General features: G+C 38.9%; 1 protein-coding gene across 2 annotated transcripts in view; it reads left to right on the top strand.

The window, feature by feature from the left end:
• Positions 1–20366, top strand: part of SEPTIN10 (septin 10) — a 71304-nt gene that overhangs the window by 27164 nt on the left and 23774 nt on the right. For both annotated transcript variants that reach the window (XM_023190389.3, XM_023190388.2), the window contains 4 exons: positions 2312–2429; positions 2829–3024; positions 11133–11319; positions 19116–19277. In XM_023190389.3, the coding sequence (XP_023046157.1) occupies positions 2312–2429; positions 2829–3024; positions 11133–11319; positions 19116–19277 (663 nt within the window). The remainder of the gene's footprint in view (positions 1–2311; positions 2430–2828; positions 3025–11132; positions 11320–19115; positions 19278–20366) is intronic.

Genomic DNA, 20366 nt, shown 5'->3' on the forward strand with positions numbered 1-20366 from the left:
TGTTTTCATTGGTTATAGAATTCTACTTTGTCTTTTTTTTTTTTTTTTTTTTGGCATTTTGTAGGGGTCATTGTTTTGTCTTCTGGTTTGCATTGTTTCTTAAACATCTGTAGCTTACTGCAATGTCCGCCTCCCGAGTTTAAGTGATCCTCCCACCTCAGCCTCCTGAGTAGCTGGGATTATAGGCACCACCACGCCCGGGTAATTTTCGTGTTTTTGTTGTTGTTGTTGTTTTTTGAGATGGAGTCTTGCTCTGTCACCCAGGCTGGAGTGCAGTGGTGCAATCTCGGCTCTCTGCAACCTCCACCTCCCAGGTTCAAGCGATTCTCCTGCCTCAGCCTTCTGAGTAGCTGGGACTAAAGGTGTGCACCACCATGCCTGGCTAATTTTTTGTATTTTTAGTAGAGACAGGGTTTCACCATGTTAGCCAGGATGGTCTCAATCTCCTGACCTCATGATCCACCTGCCTCGGCCTCCCAAAGTGATGGAATTACAGGCATGAGCCACCACGCCGGGCCTAAAGTTTTCATTATCTTTGTTTTTTAGCAGTTTGCTGTGATGTCCCTAGATGTGGGTTCCTTTGGATATTTCCTCTTTGTAGTTTGCTAAAATTCTTGTTCTGAGTTCAAGTTTAGAAAATTAGAAAGTTTTCAGTCACTATTACTTAGATAGTTTTTCCCTCCCTCCCACCCCACACTTTCACCTTCTCTCCTCTTTCTCTAATGTTTCTCCTTGTATTCCAATTACTGGCATGTTAGACCATTTGATACTCTCACACAAGTTTTTAAGACTGGCATGGTTTTATCTTTTTTCTTTCTGTGAGATTTTTAGCTTGGATAATAACTATTGAACAAATGTCTCTTCCATTATTTGATCTGCTGTTAGTACTAAATATATTTTTTACTTCAGATGTTGCATTTTTACATTCTAGAAATTGTCTGCTGCTTTTTGCTGTTGCAAGCTCTTTCATATCTTTCTGTAATTCCCTGTCATGCCACCCATGATAGCCATCTTTTTCCTGTAGATTCTTTAGCATATTTATTGTCATTATTTGAAGTTCTTACCTGCTAATTAAACATCTGGTTCATTGTGGATCTCTTTCTGTTGACTTTCTTTCTTGACCATGAATCACATTTTTCTGTATTTTTCCCTGTCATAATATTTTTTATTGTATAGTAGATACTATGGAGATGCTAGATTCTGTTTTCTTCTGCAGAATGTTGAACTTTGTTCCAACAGGTAATTAAATTGCTGACTGATCCCATTGATCATGTTGAGCCTTGTTAAAGGCTTTGTTAAGGCACGTCTGCTTCAGCTATGCTTTCTGATTGCTGAGTTATGGACCTTACTCCTAGGGTTTCAGTAGAAGGCTAGGGTGTTTACTGGAGACCCTTTAACTTACAGGCTTAAAATTTAAGCTCTGTTCATCTCCTCAAGATGGCACTTGAAAACTCTGCATAACTCCTCCCAATTTCCATTTTCCCCCTTCTGGGATCTTTGTATTCCCTCTGTATGTGTGCAGTTTGGCCATCAGCCATGGATTTGAGTGCAGTGTGTTTGTAGATTTTGGACTCCCTTCTTTCTGGAATTGTCTCCCTGAATTTCCAACCAATCTGCCTGCCCCAGTCTCCAATGGACATCTTAACCCATGAAGACTATAACTTCCCTCCTGAGCTCTGTCTTCCTTTTGCAATAATGACTAGGGAGTGTCAGGGAACTTTTGCAGGGAAAAAGCTACATAAACTCATCTCACCTGATAAGTTTCTTCCCTCTAGTCTTATTCTGTCCAGTGTCTATCTGCCTTTGGTTGCACTCTAGTGACTTAAAAGGGTTGCTTGTAATAGTAATATCAGTAGACGGGTAAGTTTGACCTAAGTTACTCTACCATTACCAGGAGCTGAACCTGTATCTGTACTTTTGTTTTGTATTTTTTTTTCACTTGACATTTTAATGTAAGAATTTTCTAAGTTAAAAATTTATAAACAAATGGACTTTAACTTTTTATTTTGTAAGTGAATATGCCATAGTTGGATATTTTCCTATTTTGGAAATCGAATGTTTTAATGTTACACATAGTGCTAGACTCTCGTTGTATGAAAGGGATAAGAAATGTGTGTTTTGAGGATCTGGACACAGGTTTCTTTTCCTGAAAATTTACTTAATCACTTGTATCTTAGATGAGGTATAATGATTATAAAATTTTTTATTTGTTTGATATATTTATTCTTTCAAGTATGCCTACATCCTATTTAAGTCAAAGTTTTTTATTACTATTATTATTGCTGTTGTTTTTGTTCTTATTTTCCTTCAGAAAAGAGAAAACATTCGTTCCTTGACTATGTCTGGCCATGTTGGTTTTGAGAGTTTGCCTGATCAGCTGGTGAACAGATCCATTCAGCAAGGTTTCTGCTTTAATATTCTCTGTGTGGGTACGTGCCACCTTATCTTCCTCTAAGTTGTTCCTTCATATTCCTTGTACTCACTTCATTCTTGTCATGGGCAGAACGATGCTTATGTTATCAATTTGAAGTCATGATCCCAGGGATTCTCTTCAGTTGTTTAGATTCTGTTAGTTTTGTTTTTCTTAGCTTTAAACTTTTGGCTTGTTCTATAAACATTTCAGTGTTGTTGTCAGAGTCCTGAGTAGCTTGGCACACTTACTCTGTGCTCTGCTAATGACTTGGGGGACCAGCCATAGTGTGTATTTCTTTCATGCGCACCCTGGCCTTTGAAGTACTTGGGATCTTTGAAACCACTCTAGGCATTGACAGTTATATTTCTTTTCAGCCATTCCTACAACCATAAAGATGTACCTTTGTGTGTTTCAGGGGAAACTGGAATTGGAAAATCAACACTGATTGACACATTGTTTAATACGAATTTTGAAGACTATGAATCCTCACATTTTTGCCCAAATGTTAAACTTAAAGCTCAGACATATGAACTCCAGGAAAGTAATGTTCGATTGAAATTGACCATTGTGAATACAGTGGGATTTGGTGACCAAATAAATAAAGAAGAGAGGTACGTGTTTTCTTCTTGTAATAAAACAAGTTTTTCTTATTTCAAGACATTTGCCTTATAGCCCTATGAACTATGATTTGATTTTCTCCTATAGTAATCCATACCTTTCCTTCCATACATTGATTTTTAACAATAAAATAATTAAGCAATATTTTGTTCTTATTAGCACATTGACATTTTTCTATCCATTTGTCTAATTTCTTTAGAATAATTTGAATCACCTTATTAAAATGTGCATTTCAGTGAAAGTAGCTTTAATTATTTCCTAACATGCAAATTCAATGTATATTAATTATACTAATTTTCAGGCAGGGCGTATCTCCTTGAAGAAAAAAAATATAAGACATACAAGAACAATTATAGACAATGGCCAAATACCTGATGTGTGAATTTTTTGTAAAATTCTAATCAAATTAGCCAGTTAAATTATTAATCATTGCAGGAAAGTTTTGATAGTGAAATTTTAGTTTATATTTTACCTGATGTCTCTATTTCTTTTCATATTTCTCCTAAGCTTGTATAAAGATTGAGTAGAGATTCTGTATCAAATTTAAACTATAAAAGGGGAAAAAGGATTGGTAAAGCAATAACTTTTTGTTTCATTTTCTTTTTTGAAATGTATTTCAATTTTTTTTTTTTTTTGAGGAGTCTCGCTCTGTCACCCAGTCTGGAGTGCAGTGAGTGGCGTGATTTTAACTCACTACAACTTCCACCTCCTCAGTTCAAGCGATTATCCTGCCTCAGCCTTCCAAGTAGCTGGGATTACAGGCACCTGGCACCACACTTAATTTTTTTGCGTTTTTAGTAGAGACAGGGGTTTCACCACGTTGGCCAGGCTGGTCTCGAACTCCTGACCTCAGGCGATCCACTGGCCTCGGCCTCCCAAAGTGCTGGGATTACAGGCGTGAGCAACTGCTCTCAGTCTTATTTCCATTTTTATAAGTATCTTTTTTTTTTCCTTTTAAAAAACAATTTCAAATTTTTGTTTAGATTTGGGGTACAGTTGCAGGTTTGTTACATGGGTATATTGTGTGATGCTGAGGTTTATGGTACAAGTGATCCAATTACCCAGGTAGTGAGCATAGTACCAATAGTTAATTTTTCAGCCTTTACCCCACTTCTCCCTTCCCACTCTGGTAGTCCCCAGTGTCTGTTGTTGCCATCTTTATATCCATGTGTACCCAATGTTTAGATCCCACTTACTTACAAGTGAGAACATATGGTATTTGGTTTTTTGTTCCTGAGTTAATTTGCTTAGGATAATGGCCTCCAGCTTCATCCATGTTGCTACAAAAGACTTGATTTTGTTTTTTTTTATGGCTGTGTAGGAGTCCATGGTATGTGTGTACCACATTTGCTTTATCCAGTCCACATTAATGGGTAGCTAGGTTGATTCCATGTCTTTGCTATTGTGAACAGAGCTATGATGAACATACGAGTACATGTGTCTTTTTGGTAGAACGATGTATTTTCTTTTGGATATATTCTAAATTGGAATAGCTGGGTCGAATCGTAGTTCTGTTTTAAGTTCTTTGAGAATACTCCAAACTGCTTTCCACAGTGGCTGCATTAATTTACATTCCCACCAACAGGATACAAGCCTTTCCTTTTCTCTACAGTCTCGCCAGTATCTGTTGTGTTTTGACTTTTTAGTAATAGCCATTCTGACTGTTGTAAGATGGTATCTCATTGTGGTTTTGATTTGCATTTCTCTGATGAGTTATGTTGAGCATTTTTTCATGTTTGTTGCTGCTTGTATGTCCATGTCTTTTGGCCACTTTTTAATGGGGTTGTTTTTTCCTTGTTTAATTGTAAGTTTCTTACAGATTCTGGCTGCTAGACTATAGTTGGATGTATAGTTTGTAAAAATTTTCTCCCATTGTGTAGGTTGTGTGTTTACTCTGATGATGGTTTGTTTTGCTATGTAGAAGCTCTTTAGTGTAGTTAGGTCCCACTTGACAATTTTTGTTTTTGTTGCATTTGCTTTTGAGGACTTAATCGTAAATTCTTTTCCAAGGCCAATGTCCAGCATGGTGTTTTCTAGGTTTTCTCCCAGGATTCTTATTGTTTGAGGTCTTACATTTAAGTCTTTAATCCATCTTGAGTTAATTTTTGTTTATGGTAAAATGTAGGGGTCCAGTTTCATTCTTCTGCATATGGCTGGCCAGTTGTCCTAGCACCATTTATTGAATAGAGAGTCCTTTCCCCATTGCTTATTTTTGTCAGCTTTGTTGAAGATCAGATGCCTGTAGGTGTGCGGCTTTATTTCTAGGTTCTCTATTCCATTCCATTGGTCTATTTGTCTGTTTTTGTACCACAACCATGCTGTTTTGGTTATTGTAGCCTTATAGTTTGAAGTCAAGTAATGTGATTCCTCAGGCTTTGTTCTTTTGCTTAGTATTGCTTTGGCTATTATGAATTTTAGAATAGTTTTTTCTAATTCTGTGAAAAATGACATTGGTAGTTTGATAGAAATAGCATTGAGGCCAGTTGTGGTGCCTTATGCCTGTAATCCTAGCACTTTGGGAGGTCAAGGAGAGGATCGCTGGCTCAGGAGTCTTGATATTAGCCTGGGCAACATGGTGGGACCCTGTCTCTACAAAAAATTTTAAAAAATTAACCAGGCATGTTGGTGGGCACCTATACTGCCAGCTACTTGGGAGGCCGAAGTGGGACTATCACCTGAGCCTGGGAAGTCGAAGCTGCAGTGAGCCGTGATCATGCCACTGCCCTTCCAGCCTGCGTGGACAGAGTGATACCTGTCTCAAAAACAAAACAAAAAACAGCATTAGCGTTGCGTATGCAGATTGCTTTGGGCAGTATGGCCATTTTAACTATGTTGATTCTTCCAACTATATTGATTCCATGAGCATGGAATGTTTTTTCGTTTGTTGGTGTCATCTGTGATTTCTTCTAGCAGTGTTTTGTAGTTCTCTTTCAGATATCTTTCACCTCCTTGGTTAGATATATTCCTAGGCTTCTGCGTGAGTGAGTGACTGAGTGTGTGTGTGTGTGTGTCTGTTGTACATGGCATTGTATTCTTGATTTGGCTCTCAGCTTGACCATTATTGATATACAGAAATGCTGCTGATTTTTTGTATATTGATTCTGTATCTTGAAACTTCACTGAAGTTGTTTATCAGTTCAGGAGCCATTTGGCGGAGTCTTTGGAGTTTTCTAGGCATGAAATTATATTGTCTGCAAAGATATAATTTGCCTTTTTCTTTCCTATTTGGATGCCTTTTATTTCTGTCTCTTGCTTGATTTCTCTGACCAGGACTTCAAGTACTGTGTGAAATAAGAGTGGTGAGCGCAGGCATCCTTATCTTGTTTCAGTTCTCAAGGGGAATGCTTTCTTCTTTTGCCCATTTTATAACTTGTTTTTTCTCATTAACTTATTTGTTGGATTGTTTGTATTCTATCAATTACCAAAGCAATATATAAATATGATTCTGTGAAAATATCAAATGGTATAGATCAGTTGGAACACACTTTAGCCATTCCCCTGTGTTCAGTCCCATTTCTTCCTCCAGAGGAGCCACTGCTCTGAAATAAGCTTTTTTTGCCCAGATCTTTGTTTAGTTCTTTTTAAATAAGCTTTATTAATGTATACTTTACATAGAATAAACTTTACTGATTTTTTTTTTTTTTTTTTTGAGGCAGGGTCTCGCTTTGTCACCTAGGCCAGAGTGCAGTGGCACAATCTCAGCTCACTGCAACTTCCACCTCCCGGGTTCAGATGATTCTCATGCCTCAGCCTCCCGAACAGCTGGGATTACAGGTGCCCGCCATGATACCTGGCTAGTTTTTGAAACAGTAGAGACAGGGTTTCACAATGTTGGTCAGGCTGGTCTCAAACTCCTAACCTCAAGTGATCTGCTTGCCTCGGTCTCCCAAAGTGCTGGGATTACAGGCGTGAGCCACCTCTCCCGGCCTAACTTTACTGATTTTAAGTGTACATTCAAAATGAATTTTCAGAAGTGTATAGCATGTTGTTACCACTAGCATAGCTCTAATATAGGAAATGGCCATGGTCATGGGTATTTTGCTGTCCTGCATGTACATATCAATCTTTAGCCAGGAACTTGGGTGCTTTCTCCAGATGTGTTTTTCTTTTTTGAGGTAGAGTCTCACTCCATTGCTCAGGATAGAGTGCAGTGGCGTGACCTCGGCTCACTGTAACCACCGCCTCCCGGGTTCAAGCGATTCTCCTGCCTCAGCCTCCTGAGTACCTGGGATTACAGGTGCCCACCAGCACACACAGCTAATTTTTGTATTTTTAGTAGAGATGGGGTTTCACCATGTTGACCAGGCTGGCCTCGAACTCCTGACCTCAGGTGATCCACCCTTCTCAGCCTCCCAAAGTGCTGGGATTACAGGCATGAGTCACCACGCCCGGCCAACAACTTCAGTAGATTTCTAATCTCCATTTTTATTTTATCCTGAAGCATTGACACTTTTATTATTATGTAGTGACCTTTTTTCTCTTGTAATGCTTCCATGTCTGTGTTGTCTGCAGCTTTCTTACGTATGTTGGGTGTAGTTTTTCAGTCCCTTTACTTTGAACCTTTCTGTGCCCTTGTGCTTTAGACATGTTTCTTATTGAGCATATTGTCCTTTTAAAGCCCAGTCTGAAAATGCTTACCCTTTATTTGATCATGTAGTTCCTTCACAATTAATGTAATTACCGATAAATTTAGGTTTAAATCTACCATCTTTTTTTGTGTTTCCCATTTGTCCTGTCAGTTCTATATTTATCTTTCCTTTCTTGCCTGATTTCTGTGCTTATAGTGGTTCTCTTACACATTATCACATATGATCTTTCACTTAAGGTTGAAGATGAGTGTTTATACTTCTCCTTGATAATACAAATAGACAATGAAATTAAATTCAGAACAGTTAAATTTTGTTAATCCCTTCTCCTGATTACTATTACATATTAACTCTCTCTCTCTCTTTTTATTTTATTTTTTTTGAGACAGTCTCACTCCATCACCCAGGCTGAAGTGCAGTGGTGTTATCTCGGCTTACTGTAGCCTCCCCCTCCTGGGTTCAAGTGATTCTTAAGCCTCAGCCTCCTGTGTAGCTGGGACTGCAGGCACATGCCACCCCACCAGCTAATTTTTGTATTTTTAGTGGAGATGGGATTTTGCCATGTTGGCCAGGCTGATTTCAAACTCCTGGCCTCAGGCGATCTTCTTGCCTTGGCCTCCCAAAGTGCTGGGATTGCAGGCGTGAGCCACTACCTGACCGAGTTCTCTCTTTTTCTATTTTTTTTTTTTTTTTAATTTTGAGGTGGAGTCTCATTGTCACCCAGGCTAGAGTACAATGAAGCGATCTTGGCTCACTGCAACTTCTACCTCCTGCACTCCAGCAGTTCTCCTGCCTCAGCCTCCTGAGTACCTGGGATTACAGGCACCCGCCATCATGCCTGGCTAATTTTTGTATTTTTGTAGTGACAGGGTTTCACCATATTGGCCAGGCTGGTCTTGAACTCCTGACCTCAGGTAATCTTCCAGCCTTGGCCTCCCAAAGTGCTAGAATTACAGTGAGCAACCATGCCTGGCCGAGTTCTCTATTTTTTTAACTACACAAGGTATTATATGACCAGTATATGGTTATTACCATTTATTAACCAAAAATTTCTGTTTTGCTCACATACTTGAAATTTTAGTTAGATATGCAGTTTTGGGTTGCCAGTTATTTTCTTTCTTCCATTGGAAATATCATCTCACTCTCTCCTGGCTTCTATGTTTGCTATTAAGGAGTCTCCCTTAAGGGTCCTCTCCTTTTGTTCCTCCAGTGCTTTTAAGATCTTTGTTTTTATTGTTCTCCAATTTTGCTATGCTGTATCTGGGTTTTTTTTACTTCTAATTTACCCTGCTTGTGATATGTTTGAGTTCTTGACTCTGAATAGTGTCTGTCAGTTCTTTTTAAAAAATCTCAGACATTTCTTCTGTAAATATTGCCTCTGCCCCTTTTTCTGTTTTTTTTTCTTTGAAAACTGATGAAATGTATGTTAGATCTTCTCATTATATCTTGTGTCTTTTAATCTCTCTGATTCATATTTTTATCTTTTTGTCCAGATTATGAAAGAATGGCATATTATTTATTTAGCAGAAAATCTTTACAGTTTTCATTCTTGAATAGCATAAGACAAAACATTCAGATAGAGGTATATTTATGGTTATTTATTTAGGTCATATAATAGGTCCTCTTACTGACCTATTTCAGGTCATTAATAAAAGCTTCTTTGGAATGTTTATTTGAAATATATACTTAACAGATTAATTTTTCCCATTTTATTGTTTTGGGAAGTGAATCCTATTGGGTCACATTTAGACCACTTTCCGAAGGACCACTTACTGTTGTTATAATAATCACTCTGATGATGAATTGAATTCTTGTAATGTTCAAGGTTTTATGCTATTTATTTAATTTATTTACTTATTAAAAAAAATATCATTTTTTGAGGCCGGGTGTGGGGGGCTCATGCCTGTCATCCCAGTGCTTTAGGAGGTCAAGGCAGGATGATTGCTTCAGGCTAGGAGTTCAAGACCAGCCCGGGCAACACAGCGAGACCCTGTGTTTAAATGAATTTTTTAAAAACATTCATTTATAACAGAATCTTGCTGTGTCACCTAGGCTGGTGTGCAGTGGCACAATCACAGCTCACTGCAGCTTTGAATTTCTGGGCTTAAGGGATCTCCCGTCTCAGCCTCCCAAGTAGCTAGGACTATAGGCACCTCACAATGCCTGGCTGATTTTTAAAATTTTTTAGGGGGTCTTGCTGTGTTGTTGCCCAGGCTGTTCTTGAACTCCTGGCCTCAAGTGATCCTCCTGCCTTGGTCTCCCAAACCATTGGGATTACAGATGTGGGCCACTGAGCCTAGCCTATGCTAGTTCTAGTGGAAAACACAGATGTATAAGATACTGTCTCAGTCCTCACATTGTTTACCATTTGCATAGGGAGAACAATGTGTATTCTATAATTTTAAAAGAAGTGATGATCCTCAAGGACTAGAAGGTCAGGCAACTTTATAGAAGAATTTAATTCTGTACACATTTATTAAGTACCTCAGCTGCTCAAGGTACTGGTTCATTATAGGGCTAGAAGGATAATCACAAAGGTTTCCAGGGAATTTGACATGGGAACTGTTTGCTGTTGTTTTCACTTGGAAACCCAGATTTGTTTAATGAGAATAGTTAAGAGTAGAAAAGTAAGTTGCAAAGGCAGTGGTTTAACATATCAGAACTTGGAATGCTCACAGACTATTCTTGGAACAGCATCAGCACACTGCTCTGCACATGCACTGTGATTTGATTTGTATCTTGAAGGCTGAATAACATGAGACAGCCAGAAGGAAGACTGCATTTCCAGGGAGGAGTTATCTGAGCAGAGGATGTAATTGGCCTTTCCTTTATTTATAATTAAATGAAAATAAAAACATGCCAGCATTACTAGTTAGATACTTTCAGCTGATGTATGCCTTTCTTCTTTACTTACGCTTTTCGTGCCCCGTAAATCTAAGAGGCAAGGAGTCATGGACTTTGACTTAAATATCTTTTGAGTATTGATACCTATGCATTTTCTCAATTAGGTAAATAATAAGCCATGTAGCAGTTTGATTACAAATTAGACTGCTGCCAGCCTCTCTCAGCAGTCTGGTAAGTGTGGGAAGCTATGTCAGAAAGGGACTCAGTGTGTGAGTGACTATGAGAATGAATCAATGTACATTCAATACCGTTTCAAGCACAGATTACCCTGATGGTTTTGGAAGTACAAATGATACTGAATTTAGGATAGTTTGACTTAATGATTTCTCAACTTTATGATAGGTTTATTTGGATATTAAATGCCTCTCAGCTAATATTTTCAGGTTATGTGATGAATTTATCATGATGTAACACCATTGTAAATTGAGAAGCATTTGTATAGCTTTTGTGCATGTTCTGCACATTTTTTTTATCACTACAGTTATCTGTTCAGCATAGATATTAACTGTTTATTAATCAATGAAAATATAGACCTCAAACTTCTAAGAGTTGCACAGATATCGTAAGGTAGCACAAATAATGTTGTATTAAACATTTAAATAATTTTTCAGCTACCAACCAATAGTTGACTACATAGATGCTCAGTTTGAGGCCTATCTCCAAGAAGAGCTGAAGATTAAGCGTTCTCTCTTTACCTACCATGATTCTCGCATCCATGTGTGCCTCTACTTCATTTCACCAACAGGCCACTCTCTGAAGACACTTGATCTCTTAACCATGAAGAACCTTGACAGCAAGGTGGGTTGAGGAAAGGAATCAACTGACCATACTTTCATATTTATTTTGAACTATTAAAATATTTTTACAATATGGGTATGTATTGTAACTTTTATCCTGTGCATCTTTTTTTAATTATGTTTTTTTAGAGATAGAGTCACTCTGTCACCCAGACTGGAGGTAGTTGTGAGATCGTGGCTTACTGCAGCCTCAAACTTGTGGGCTCAAATGATCCTCCTGCCTCAGCCTCCCAGGTAGCTGGGACTGTAGGCATGTACTACCACACCAGCTAACTTTTTAAATTTTTTTTTTTATAGAGTTGGGTGTCTTGCAATGTTGCCCAGTTGGTCTCAAACTCCTGGACTTAAGTGATTTTCCTTCCTTGGTCTCTTCAAGTGCTAGAACTACAGGCATGAGCCACCATGCCCAGTGCCTGGAAATCTTTAAAACATTTTATATTTCCATCTAGCTTATTTTTTCAGAGAAATTCAATTTGGAAGATGAGATGCAAAGAAGGAATATTGCAATAAAATTGTAGTTCCCTTTTTAGTGATTAAATTGCATGCCAGAACATTGGTATTCTCTACATTTTTAATGCAGAATTTAGTTGATACTAATTTTACTTTATGAAACTATTAAGTGAGAAGAACTTCATTAACCAAAGGTCTAATGTTTCATTAGATATTGTCATAAAATACATTTTAATTTGGACCATACTGAGAAAACCAATTTTTGAATTTCCGAGTCAAGGAGCTATATATAAATTTAGGGGAGCTATAGAAAAATTCATAAACTAACTCACTTCAGATTTTTATATTTGTTTAAAAGATGGCTAAAGACAGTAATCTTATATTAAAGAAACATTAGAATTTTCCGTAATCTCAAATGGTATGCAAAATGAAGCTTTCATGATCCTGGTTACTAACTGTGTAAGTTGAATTCAAAATCCAAGGTTCTGGATGCTGCTGCTTTCTCTGCAGAAACCTGTATGGAAAGCCTGAAGGCCTGCCTAGTGAAGCTTTGGCACATCGGTCGATTCACTTTTGACTAATCACTTGGTCCCCTGGTTTTAGCAAAAATTGATGTAGCTTATATGACAGTGTGTTCACCTGATCACATGTGATCAGATGTTCTAACCATTTAACCAGTTGTTTTCATAGTTGAGTCTGATTATATGGAAATTCATATTTGTTAAAGGAACATAAAAACAAGAGTGTGCAGTTTTGTCTTAGCTAGAGTGGAGTAACATGAGGTAGTTTGTATAAAGATTTGTAGAAGCTGGTGTCAGTAGAGGATGGCTCTAAATATTGGCTCTGTCATTTACTAGCTGTCTGATCTTGCAGGTTTCTTTAGCCCTCTGAGCCTCAGTGAACTTAAGTGATTTTCAGTGTCCTCCACTTTTAAATAAAAACTAGGGAGAAGAACTACCTCAAGAGGCAGATATGAAAATTAATTAAATTGATCCATGTAAATAGAGGGTTTAGCAAATAGGCATGCTCAGTAAGAGCCTATCTGCCATAGAAGTTTGCTTTAGTATACTGTATAAGTATATATTATCTAATATTTTCCAACTTTGGTGATTTAAATATATTCTTTATTTTTTATGATAAAAGTGTAAACTACCCTGTAAAACTGCCTCTTATTTTACATAAGAAGGTTGTTGGGCCGGACATGGTGACTCATGCCTGTAATCCCAGCACTTTGGGAGGCCAAGGCGGGCGGATCACAAGGTCAGGAATTCGAGACCAGCCTGGCCAACATAGTGAAACCCTGTCTCTACTAAAAACACAAAAATTAGCCGGGCATGATGGCACACGCCTGTAGCCCTAGCTACTCGGGAGACTGAGGCAGGAGAATCGCTTGAACCCGGGAGGTGGAGGTTGTAGTAAGCCGAGATTGCACCACTGCACTCCAGCCTGGGCAACAGAGTGAAACTCCATCTGAAAAAAAAAAAGAAGATTGTCTTAAAAGTTAGCTGAGGTCTCCCCATCCGGGTATAAAACAGGCAGTCAAGAGGGGTTAGGACATGGCCGTCATGCTGAACTGCTTGGATTCTGCTTCAGCTCCGCCACTTAGCAGCTCTGTGGCCTTGGATGAACTCGGATTCAATTTTTCATGTGTAAAATAGGGCTAGAGGCCAGGCGCGGTGGTTCATGCTTGTAATCCCAGCACTTTGGGAGGCTGAGGCGGGCGAATCACGAGGTCAGGATATCAAGACCATCCTGGCTAACACTGTGAAACCCTGTCTCTACTAAAACTACAAAAAAAATCAGCAGGATGTGGTGGCGTGCGCCTGTAGTCCCAGCTACTCGGGTGGCTGAGGCAGAAGAATGGGGTGAACCCGGGAGGTGGAGCTTGCAGTGAGCTGAATTCACGACACTGCACTCCAGCCTGGGCAACAGAGCGAGACTCCATCTCAAAAAAAAGGGGCTAGGGAGAGCTCACTCTTAAGACTTTTGGGAAGATTAGCTGAGATGAACATTACAAAGCATTTAGCACAATGCCTGGCATATATGAAGGACCTCTGTTATTTATTGTTATTTAAAACTTATTTAAAAATTAATAGGCACAGTTTATTGAGGATATTTGTGTATTGGTATTCGAGGTACTGGCCAACCCACCCACCTTTGAGTCATCAGAAGTCTTTAAGAAGTGTTAGCCAGGAGCAATTTTATTTATTTATTTATTTATTTATTTATTTATTTATTTATTTTATTATTATTATACTTTAAGTTCTAGGGTACATGTGCATAACGTGCAGGTTTGTTACATATGTATACTTGTGCCATGTTGGTGTGCTGCACCCATCAACTCGTCATTTACATTAGGTATAACTCCCAGTGCAATCCCTCCCCACTTCCCCCTCCCCATGATAGGCCCCGGTGTGTGATGTTCGCCTTCCCGAGTCCAAGTAATCTCATTGTTCAGTTCCCACCTATGAGTGAGAACATGCGGTGTTTGGTTTTCTGTTCTTGTGATAGTTTGCTGAGAACGATGGTTTCCAGCTGCATCCATGTCCCTACAAAGGACACAAACTCATCCTTTTTTATGGCTGCATAGTATTCCATGGTGTATATGTGCCACATTTTCTTAATCCAGTCTGTCACTGATGGACATTTGGGTTGATTCCAAGTCTTTGCTATTGTGAATAGTGCCGCAATAAACATACATGTGCATGTGTCTTTATAGCAGCACGATTTATAATCCTTTGGGTATATACCCAGTAATGAGATGGTTGGGTCATACGGTACTTCTAGCAATTTATATTGATGTATTCCCTTAGTGGATTTTCAGGAATAAATGGAAGAGCTAATGAGCACTTGTTCAGAGGCAGTCCACCTTGAACCAGCAGTTCAACCTGCAAACTCTTGTAATAACTAATTCTAGATGCTTCCTAGTCATCCTTTGGTATCCAAGGGGGATTGGTTTCAATACCCTGAGGATGCTGAAATTCCTTATATAAAATAGTGTAGGACAGTCTTGCAGTGCAAAACTATATTTTAGTCAGCAAGGGACCAAATATAGAATAGTGGTCCCATACGATTATACCTTATTTTTACTGTACTGTATTATATGTTTCTGTATTTAGATATGTTTAGATATACACATACCATTGTATTATAGTTGCCTACATATACACATACTTACCATTGTATTATAGTTGTCTACAGTATCCAGTGTAGTTACATGCTATACAGGCTTCTAGTCTAGAAACAATGAGCCATACCATACAGCCTAGGTGTGTCATAGGCTATAACATCAAGGTTTGTGTGAGTATACTCTGTGATGTTCACACAACATCAAAATCACCTAAGGTCATATTCACATTCCTATCAACATGTTTATTAGTCTGTTCTTGCATTGCTATAAAGAACTATCTGAGACTGGGTAATTTATGAAGAAAAGAGGTTTAATTGACTTACAGTTCCTTAGGCTGTACAAGAAGCCTGGCTGGGGAGGCCTCAGGAAACTTAAAACCATGGCAGAAGGTGAAGGGAAAGCAGGCATGTCTTATATGACCTGAGAAGGAGGAAGAGAGAGCGGGGGGAGGTGCTACACACTTTTGAACAACCAGATCTCGTGAGAACTCGCTCACTACCACAAGAACAGCAAGGGGCAACTCTGTCGCCATGATCCAGTCCCCTCTCACCAGACCCCGCCAACACTGGGGATTACAATTTTACATGAGATTTTGGGTGAAGACACACATCCAAACCATGTCACCATGGTTAAGTAGCACATGACTGTATATAACCTACTTGTATCCTTGCATATATTTTAAATAATCTCTAGATTACTCATTATAATACCTACTACAGGCCAGGTGTGGTGGCCCATGGTTGTAATCCCAGCACTTTCGGAGGCTGAGGAGGGCGGATCATCAGGTCAGGAGTTCAAGACCAGCCTGGCCAACATAGTGAAACTCTGTCTCTATTAAAAGCACAAAAAGTTGGCCAGGCGTGGTGGCTCACGCCTGTAATCCCAGCACTTTGGGAGGCCGAGGCAGGCGGATCACGAGGTCAGGAGATCGAGACCATCCTGGCTAACACGGTGAAACCCCGTCTCTACTAAAAATACAAAAAATTAGCAGGGCGAGGTGGCGGGCGCCTGTAGTCCCAGCTACTCAGAAGGCTGAGGCAGGAGAATGGCATGAACCCGGGAGGCGGAGCTTGCAGTGAGCCGGGATCGCCTGCGGTACTCCAGCCTGGGCGACAGAGTGAGACTCCGTCTCAATAAATAAATAAATAAATGAATAAAAATATTAAAAGTTAGCTGGGCATGGTAGCAGGCACCTGTAATCCCAGCTACTGGGGAGGCTGAGGCAGGAGAATCATTTGAACCTGGGAGGCGGAAGTTGCAGTGAGCCGAGATCACGTGACAGCACTCCAGCCTGGGCGACAGCTAGACTCCATCTTGAAAAAAACAAATCTAATACAATGTAAATGCTATGTGAATCGTTGTTATACTGTGTTTTTAAATTTGTATTATTTTTATTGTATTGTCATTAAAAAATTTTTTTCCCCTAATATTTTTGGTCCTTGGTTGAATCTGTGGATGCAGAACCCACAGATGATGAGGGGGGCAGCTGTAAAGACATTGATGAGCGTTACAATACTACCTTTTGACCAATACCTTATTTCATTCAAACCAAAATGAAATCTTTCATGGTAACAGTAAAGGTCACGGGTATCATGCGCTCATTTAAAGATTGTCACTACTCATTTCTGCCTTATGCAGTTGATGGAGACGAATTCTAAAATTGGGACTCCCTTATCAAAATTCTGCCTTTATCTTTCTATTGTACAAACTAGACAGGAAGTTAACACCTAAGCTTTGTTATAAGTTTAAAGGAAAAACCAGGATATGCTTAAATTACTTGATTTGGCCCATTTGAAATAGCAATACACAGATTTTTTGTAGGGGCAGCTGGCGGGTATAGGGAAATTCTATCTTACACAAGGGCACTACATAAAGATGAGAGGTGTGCTTGCTGACCTCATCTCTCCACTCCCCAGGCTGCCTCCGGATAGTTGTCTTCTGTTCCTCAAAATCAGAACACTCAACTGCTTGACATGGAAAGTTATCTTCTCTTATGCCATTGGTGGCAAGTGACCCTCTTTGGGCAGTATCTGTTACTTTCCCTCCCTCTAATAGTCATGTAAACATTGATGTTTAGTATTCAGTCTACTGCAGTTTATTGTGCAAGCAATTCTAAGTTATTAACTTGGCATAATTTGTTGAATACCTACGTATATAATATTGAAACTAAGGACCTGGCATCAAAATGTTTATGTACTTTGACTAATTTAACAGGAGAGTTGTTTACTTAGGATTGCTAGAAAGTTTTCTGCCATTAATTTCATAGGTAGATAGAAAACATTTCTCTCCTTTGGAGCATATGGAAGACTGATACATTCAGATATATACTTGGCATCAATGTGAAATTTGAGAAGAGAAAAAAATTAAGAATAGAATAGGAATTATAATTTTTTCCTCTTTTTAATTTATTTTTTATTATACTTTAATTTCTAGGGTACATGTGCACAACGTGCAGGTTTGTTACATATGTATACATGTGGCATGTTGGTGTGCTGCACCCATTAACTCGTCATTTGCATTAGGTGTATCTCCTAATGCTATCCCTCCCCGCTCCCCCACCCCACAACAGGTCCCAGTGTGTGATGTTCCCCTTCCTGTGTCCAAGTGTTCTCATTGATCGATTCCCACCTATGAGTGAGAACATGCGGTATTTGGTTTTCCGTTCTTGTGATAGTTTGCTGAGAATGATGGTTTCCAGCTGCATCTGTGTCCCTACAAAGGACATGAACGCATCCTTTTTTATGGCTGCATGGTATTCCATGGTGTATATGTGGCACATTTTCTTCGCTCTTGTTGCCCAGGCTGAAGTGTGGAATGCAATGACGTGATCTCGGCTCACTGCAGCCTCTACCTCCTGAGTTCAAGTGATTCTCCTGCCGCAGCCTACCGAGTAGCTGGGATTACAGGCATGCACCACCATGCCCACCTAAGTTTTTTGTATTTTTAGTAGAGATGGGGTTTGTCCATGTTGATCAGGCTGGTCTCGAACTCCCGACCTCAGGTGATCCACCTGCCTCAGCCTCCCAAAGTGCTGGAATTACAGGCGTGAGCCACCATGCCCGGCCAATTTTTTACTTTTAATCTGAAAATTACATTGTGGTTTTACGCTCTTGATACATATGACTGATTAGCCTGAGGTTTTTGATGAAAAACAAACTAAAAAACTTAAGAACCACCAGTCACAAATTTGTGGAGCTATCAGTCTTTTGTGGGAATATTAATCTTATAGAACTAAATTTACAAGTTACTCAGTCTTCACAATCCCAAATCTCTTCCCCTCTGTCAGTGATAGGACTTTAAATAATATCGAGGAAGTTATTCCTTTGCATCATGAATACTTTTAATGGGTATTAGTATGTACAGTTTCCTTCCTCTGCTAAGTTAAGTCTGTGACAATGGGGCACAGGTAGGCATGGAGTCAGTCCTGAAACGAGGCAGAAAGAGAAGCTTCACCTGTCTTTTAGTTTTGCTGAGGGATCAGCCACCCTGGTTACTTAGTGCTTAGATTATTAAAAAATAGAAATTCTTAGTGAATTAAGGAGCCAATTCAGTTTACCTTTTATCACATTTTACTTTTTAAGTATATGATGAAATTGCAAGATTTTAAAAGAAAATGTGAGATTTCTAAACCTAAATTCAAATGAAAGATTAGTCTTACAAGAGTTCTGCTTTCTGAAAGCATTGATTGAGGTGCCTGGAATCCCTGCTACTTGGGAGGTTGAGGGAAGAGAATCACTTAAACCCGGAACGCAGTGGTTGCAGTGAGTTGAGATTGCACCACTGCACACCAGCCTGGATTAGAGCGAGACTCCATCTCAAAAAAAAAAAAGATTGTGTGGCCAGCATCTGTAGGAATGAGCGTGTTAGGGGTGTATATATACAGGAGAGTGGCCATCTAGGTCCGGGTTGGCATGCCTTTTCTGCAGAGAGGGCCAGGCTGTGAATACACCGGGCTTCATAGGCCGTATGGTTTCTGGCAGCAGTAACTCATCTCTGCTGTTGTAGTGTGAATGCAACTGTAGACAGTACAGAAGCAAATGGGCATGGCAGTGTTCCTGTAAATCTTTATGTATAAAAATCAACAGCGAGATGGACCGTAGTTTGCCAGCCCTCCAATCTAGGTTTAGGGAAAAGAATGAACGGTTTTGAGTGAAAAAACAGCTACAGGATTAAAAAAAAATCCGTAATAAGATTTTGTTTTTCTTTATTCTTAATAGGTAAACATTATACCTGTGATTGCCAAAGCAGATACGGTTTCTAAAACTGAATTACAGGAGTTTAAGATCAAGCTTATGAGTGAATTGGTCAGCAATGGCGTCCAGATATACCAGTTCCCAACGGATGATGACACTATCGCTAAGGACAATGCTGCGATGAATGTGAGCTCCTGATTGAATGTTAATTCTGTTTTCCATGTGAAAATAAAACTGTAACTAATATAGTATATTAGTAATATACTGTAACTAATATAGTATATTAGTAATATTGCTACTAATATACTTTCACTTGTGTCTTCCAAAAAGACTTCAAACAAGGTGAATTTTCAAAAAGTCCAGTATGAGAAATTGTTTTAAATTTTATTTTTTAAGTTGGAAAAAGTGTAAGGAGAATTTATTTTTAAGCATATTTTTCTTTCTTTCGCCCTGCTTTCACCAAAATAAAGTGATACATTTGTGAGACTGGGGTATACCTTTTGCGGAACCATATGTAATTGCCTTAGAAAGATGACACCTTCCTACCCTGTCTTTATAAACATGAGAAGACTTTACAGCCTCTCTTTGCATGCTGTAGAATCTTAAAATCTTTAAGGAGGCCTCTTAAAGCTAGTATTTACGCTCCTCCTCTCTTATAGTGCCAAGTTACATTCATGTAACTTTTAGTTTAATACAATGGAAGGTTACTAGGTTCTTTATTTTACTTTCTTGAAGCTAACACATTTTTAAAACACCTGGTTATGTTTTGTAGGATCATGGATTTTGAAATCCGACAGGCTTGGCCATATGTTCATTGGAGTTACTAACCTCCCTGAGACTTAACATATCTACAGAGTTAGGTTAATACTGCCCATCTTAAGGGTGGTTGTGAGGGATAAATGATGTCACCTTTGTTAAGCGCCTGCCAGTGACTTTGAATAATTGTACATTCCATTTCTTCTATTTTCCTTTTCTGATTTTTCATACCACTTTTATATTAATGTACCTAAACTAAGTCTGTAAAAAAACTGACTAATGTAAATGAGGTGATCTTAATTCCTGTATGTTAAATTGTCTTTACATCTAATTTTATTTCTTGTGCTCACCTAGAATATTCAGAAAGCCACCATTAAGAAACCAAATATGTCAATTTAAAAATATTAAACATAGTAATTAATACTTTTTACATTAGACTTTTCCCCTGTATTAATCCTCAACTTCAGACAGACCAGTCTACTCCTGCCCCTGAACCTAGCTATTGCATTTTGTTCAGAA

Source organism: Piliocolobus tephrosceles, chromosome 15, assembly GCF_002776525.5.
Source record: "Piliocolobus tephrosceles isolate RC106 chromosome 15, ASM277652v3, whole genome shotgun sequence".
Classification (NCBI taxonomy): Eukaryota; Metazoa; Chordata; class Mammalia; order Primates; family Cercopithecidae; genus Piliocolobus; species Piliocolobus tephrosceles.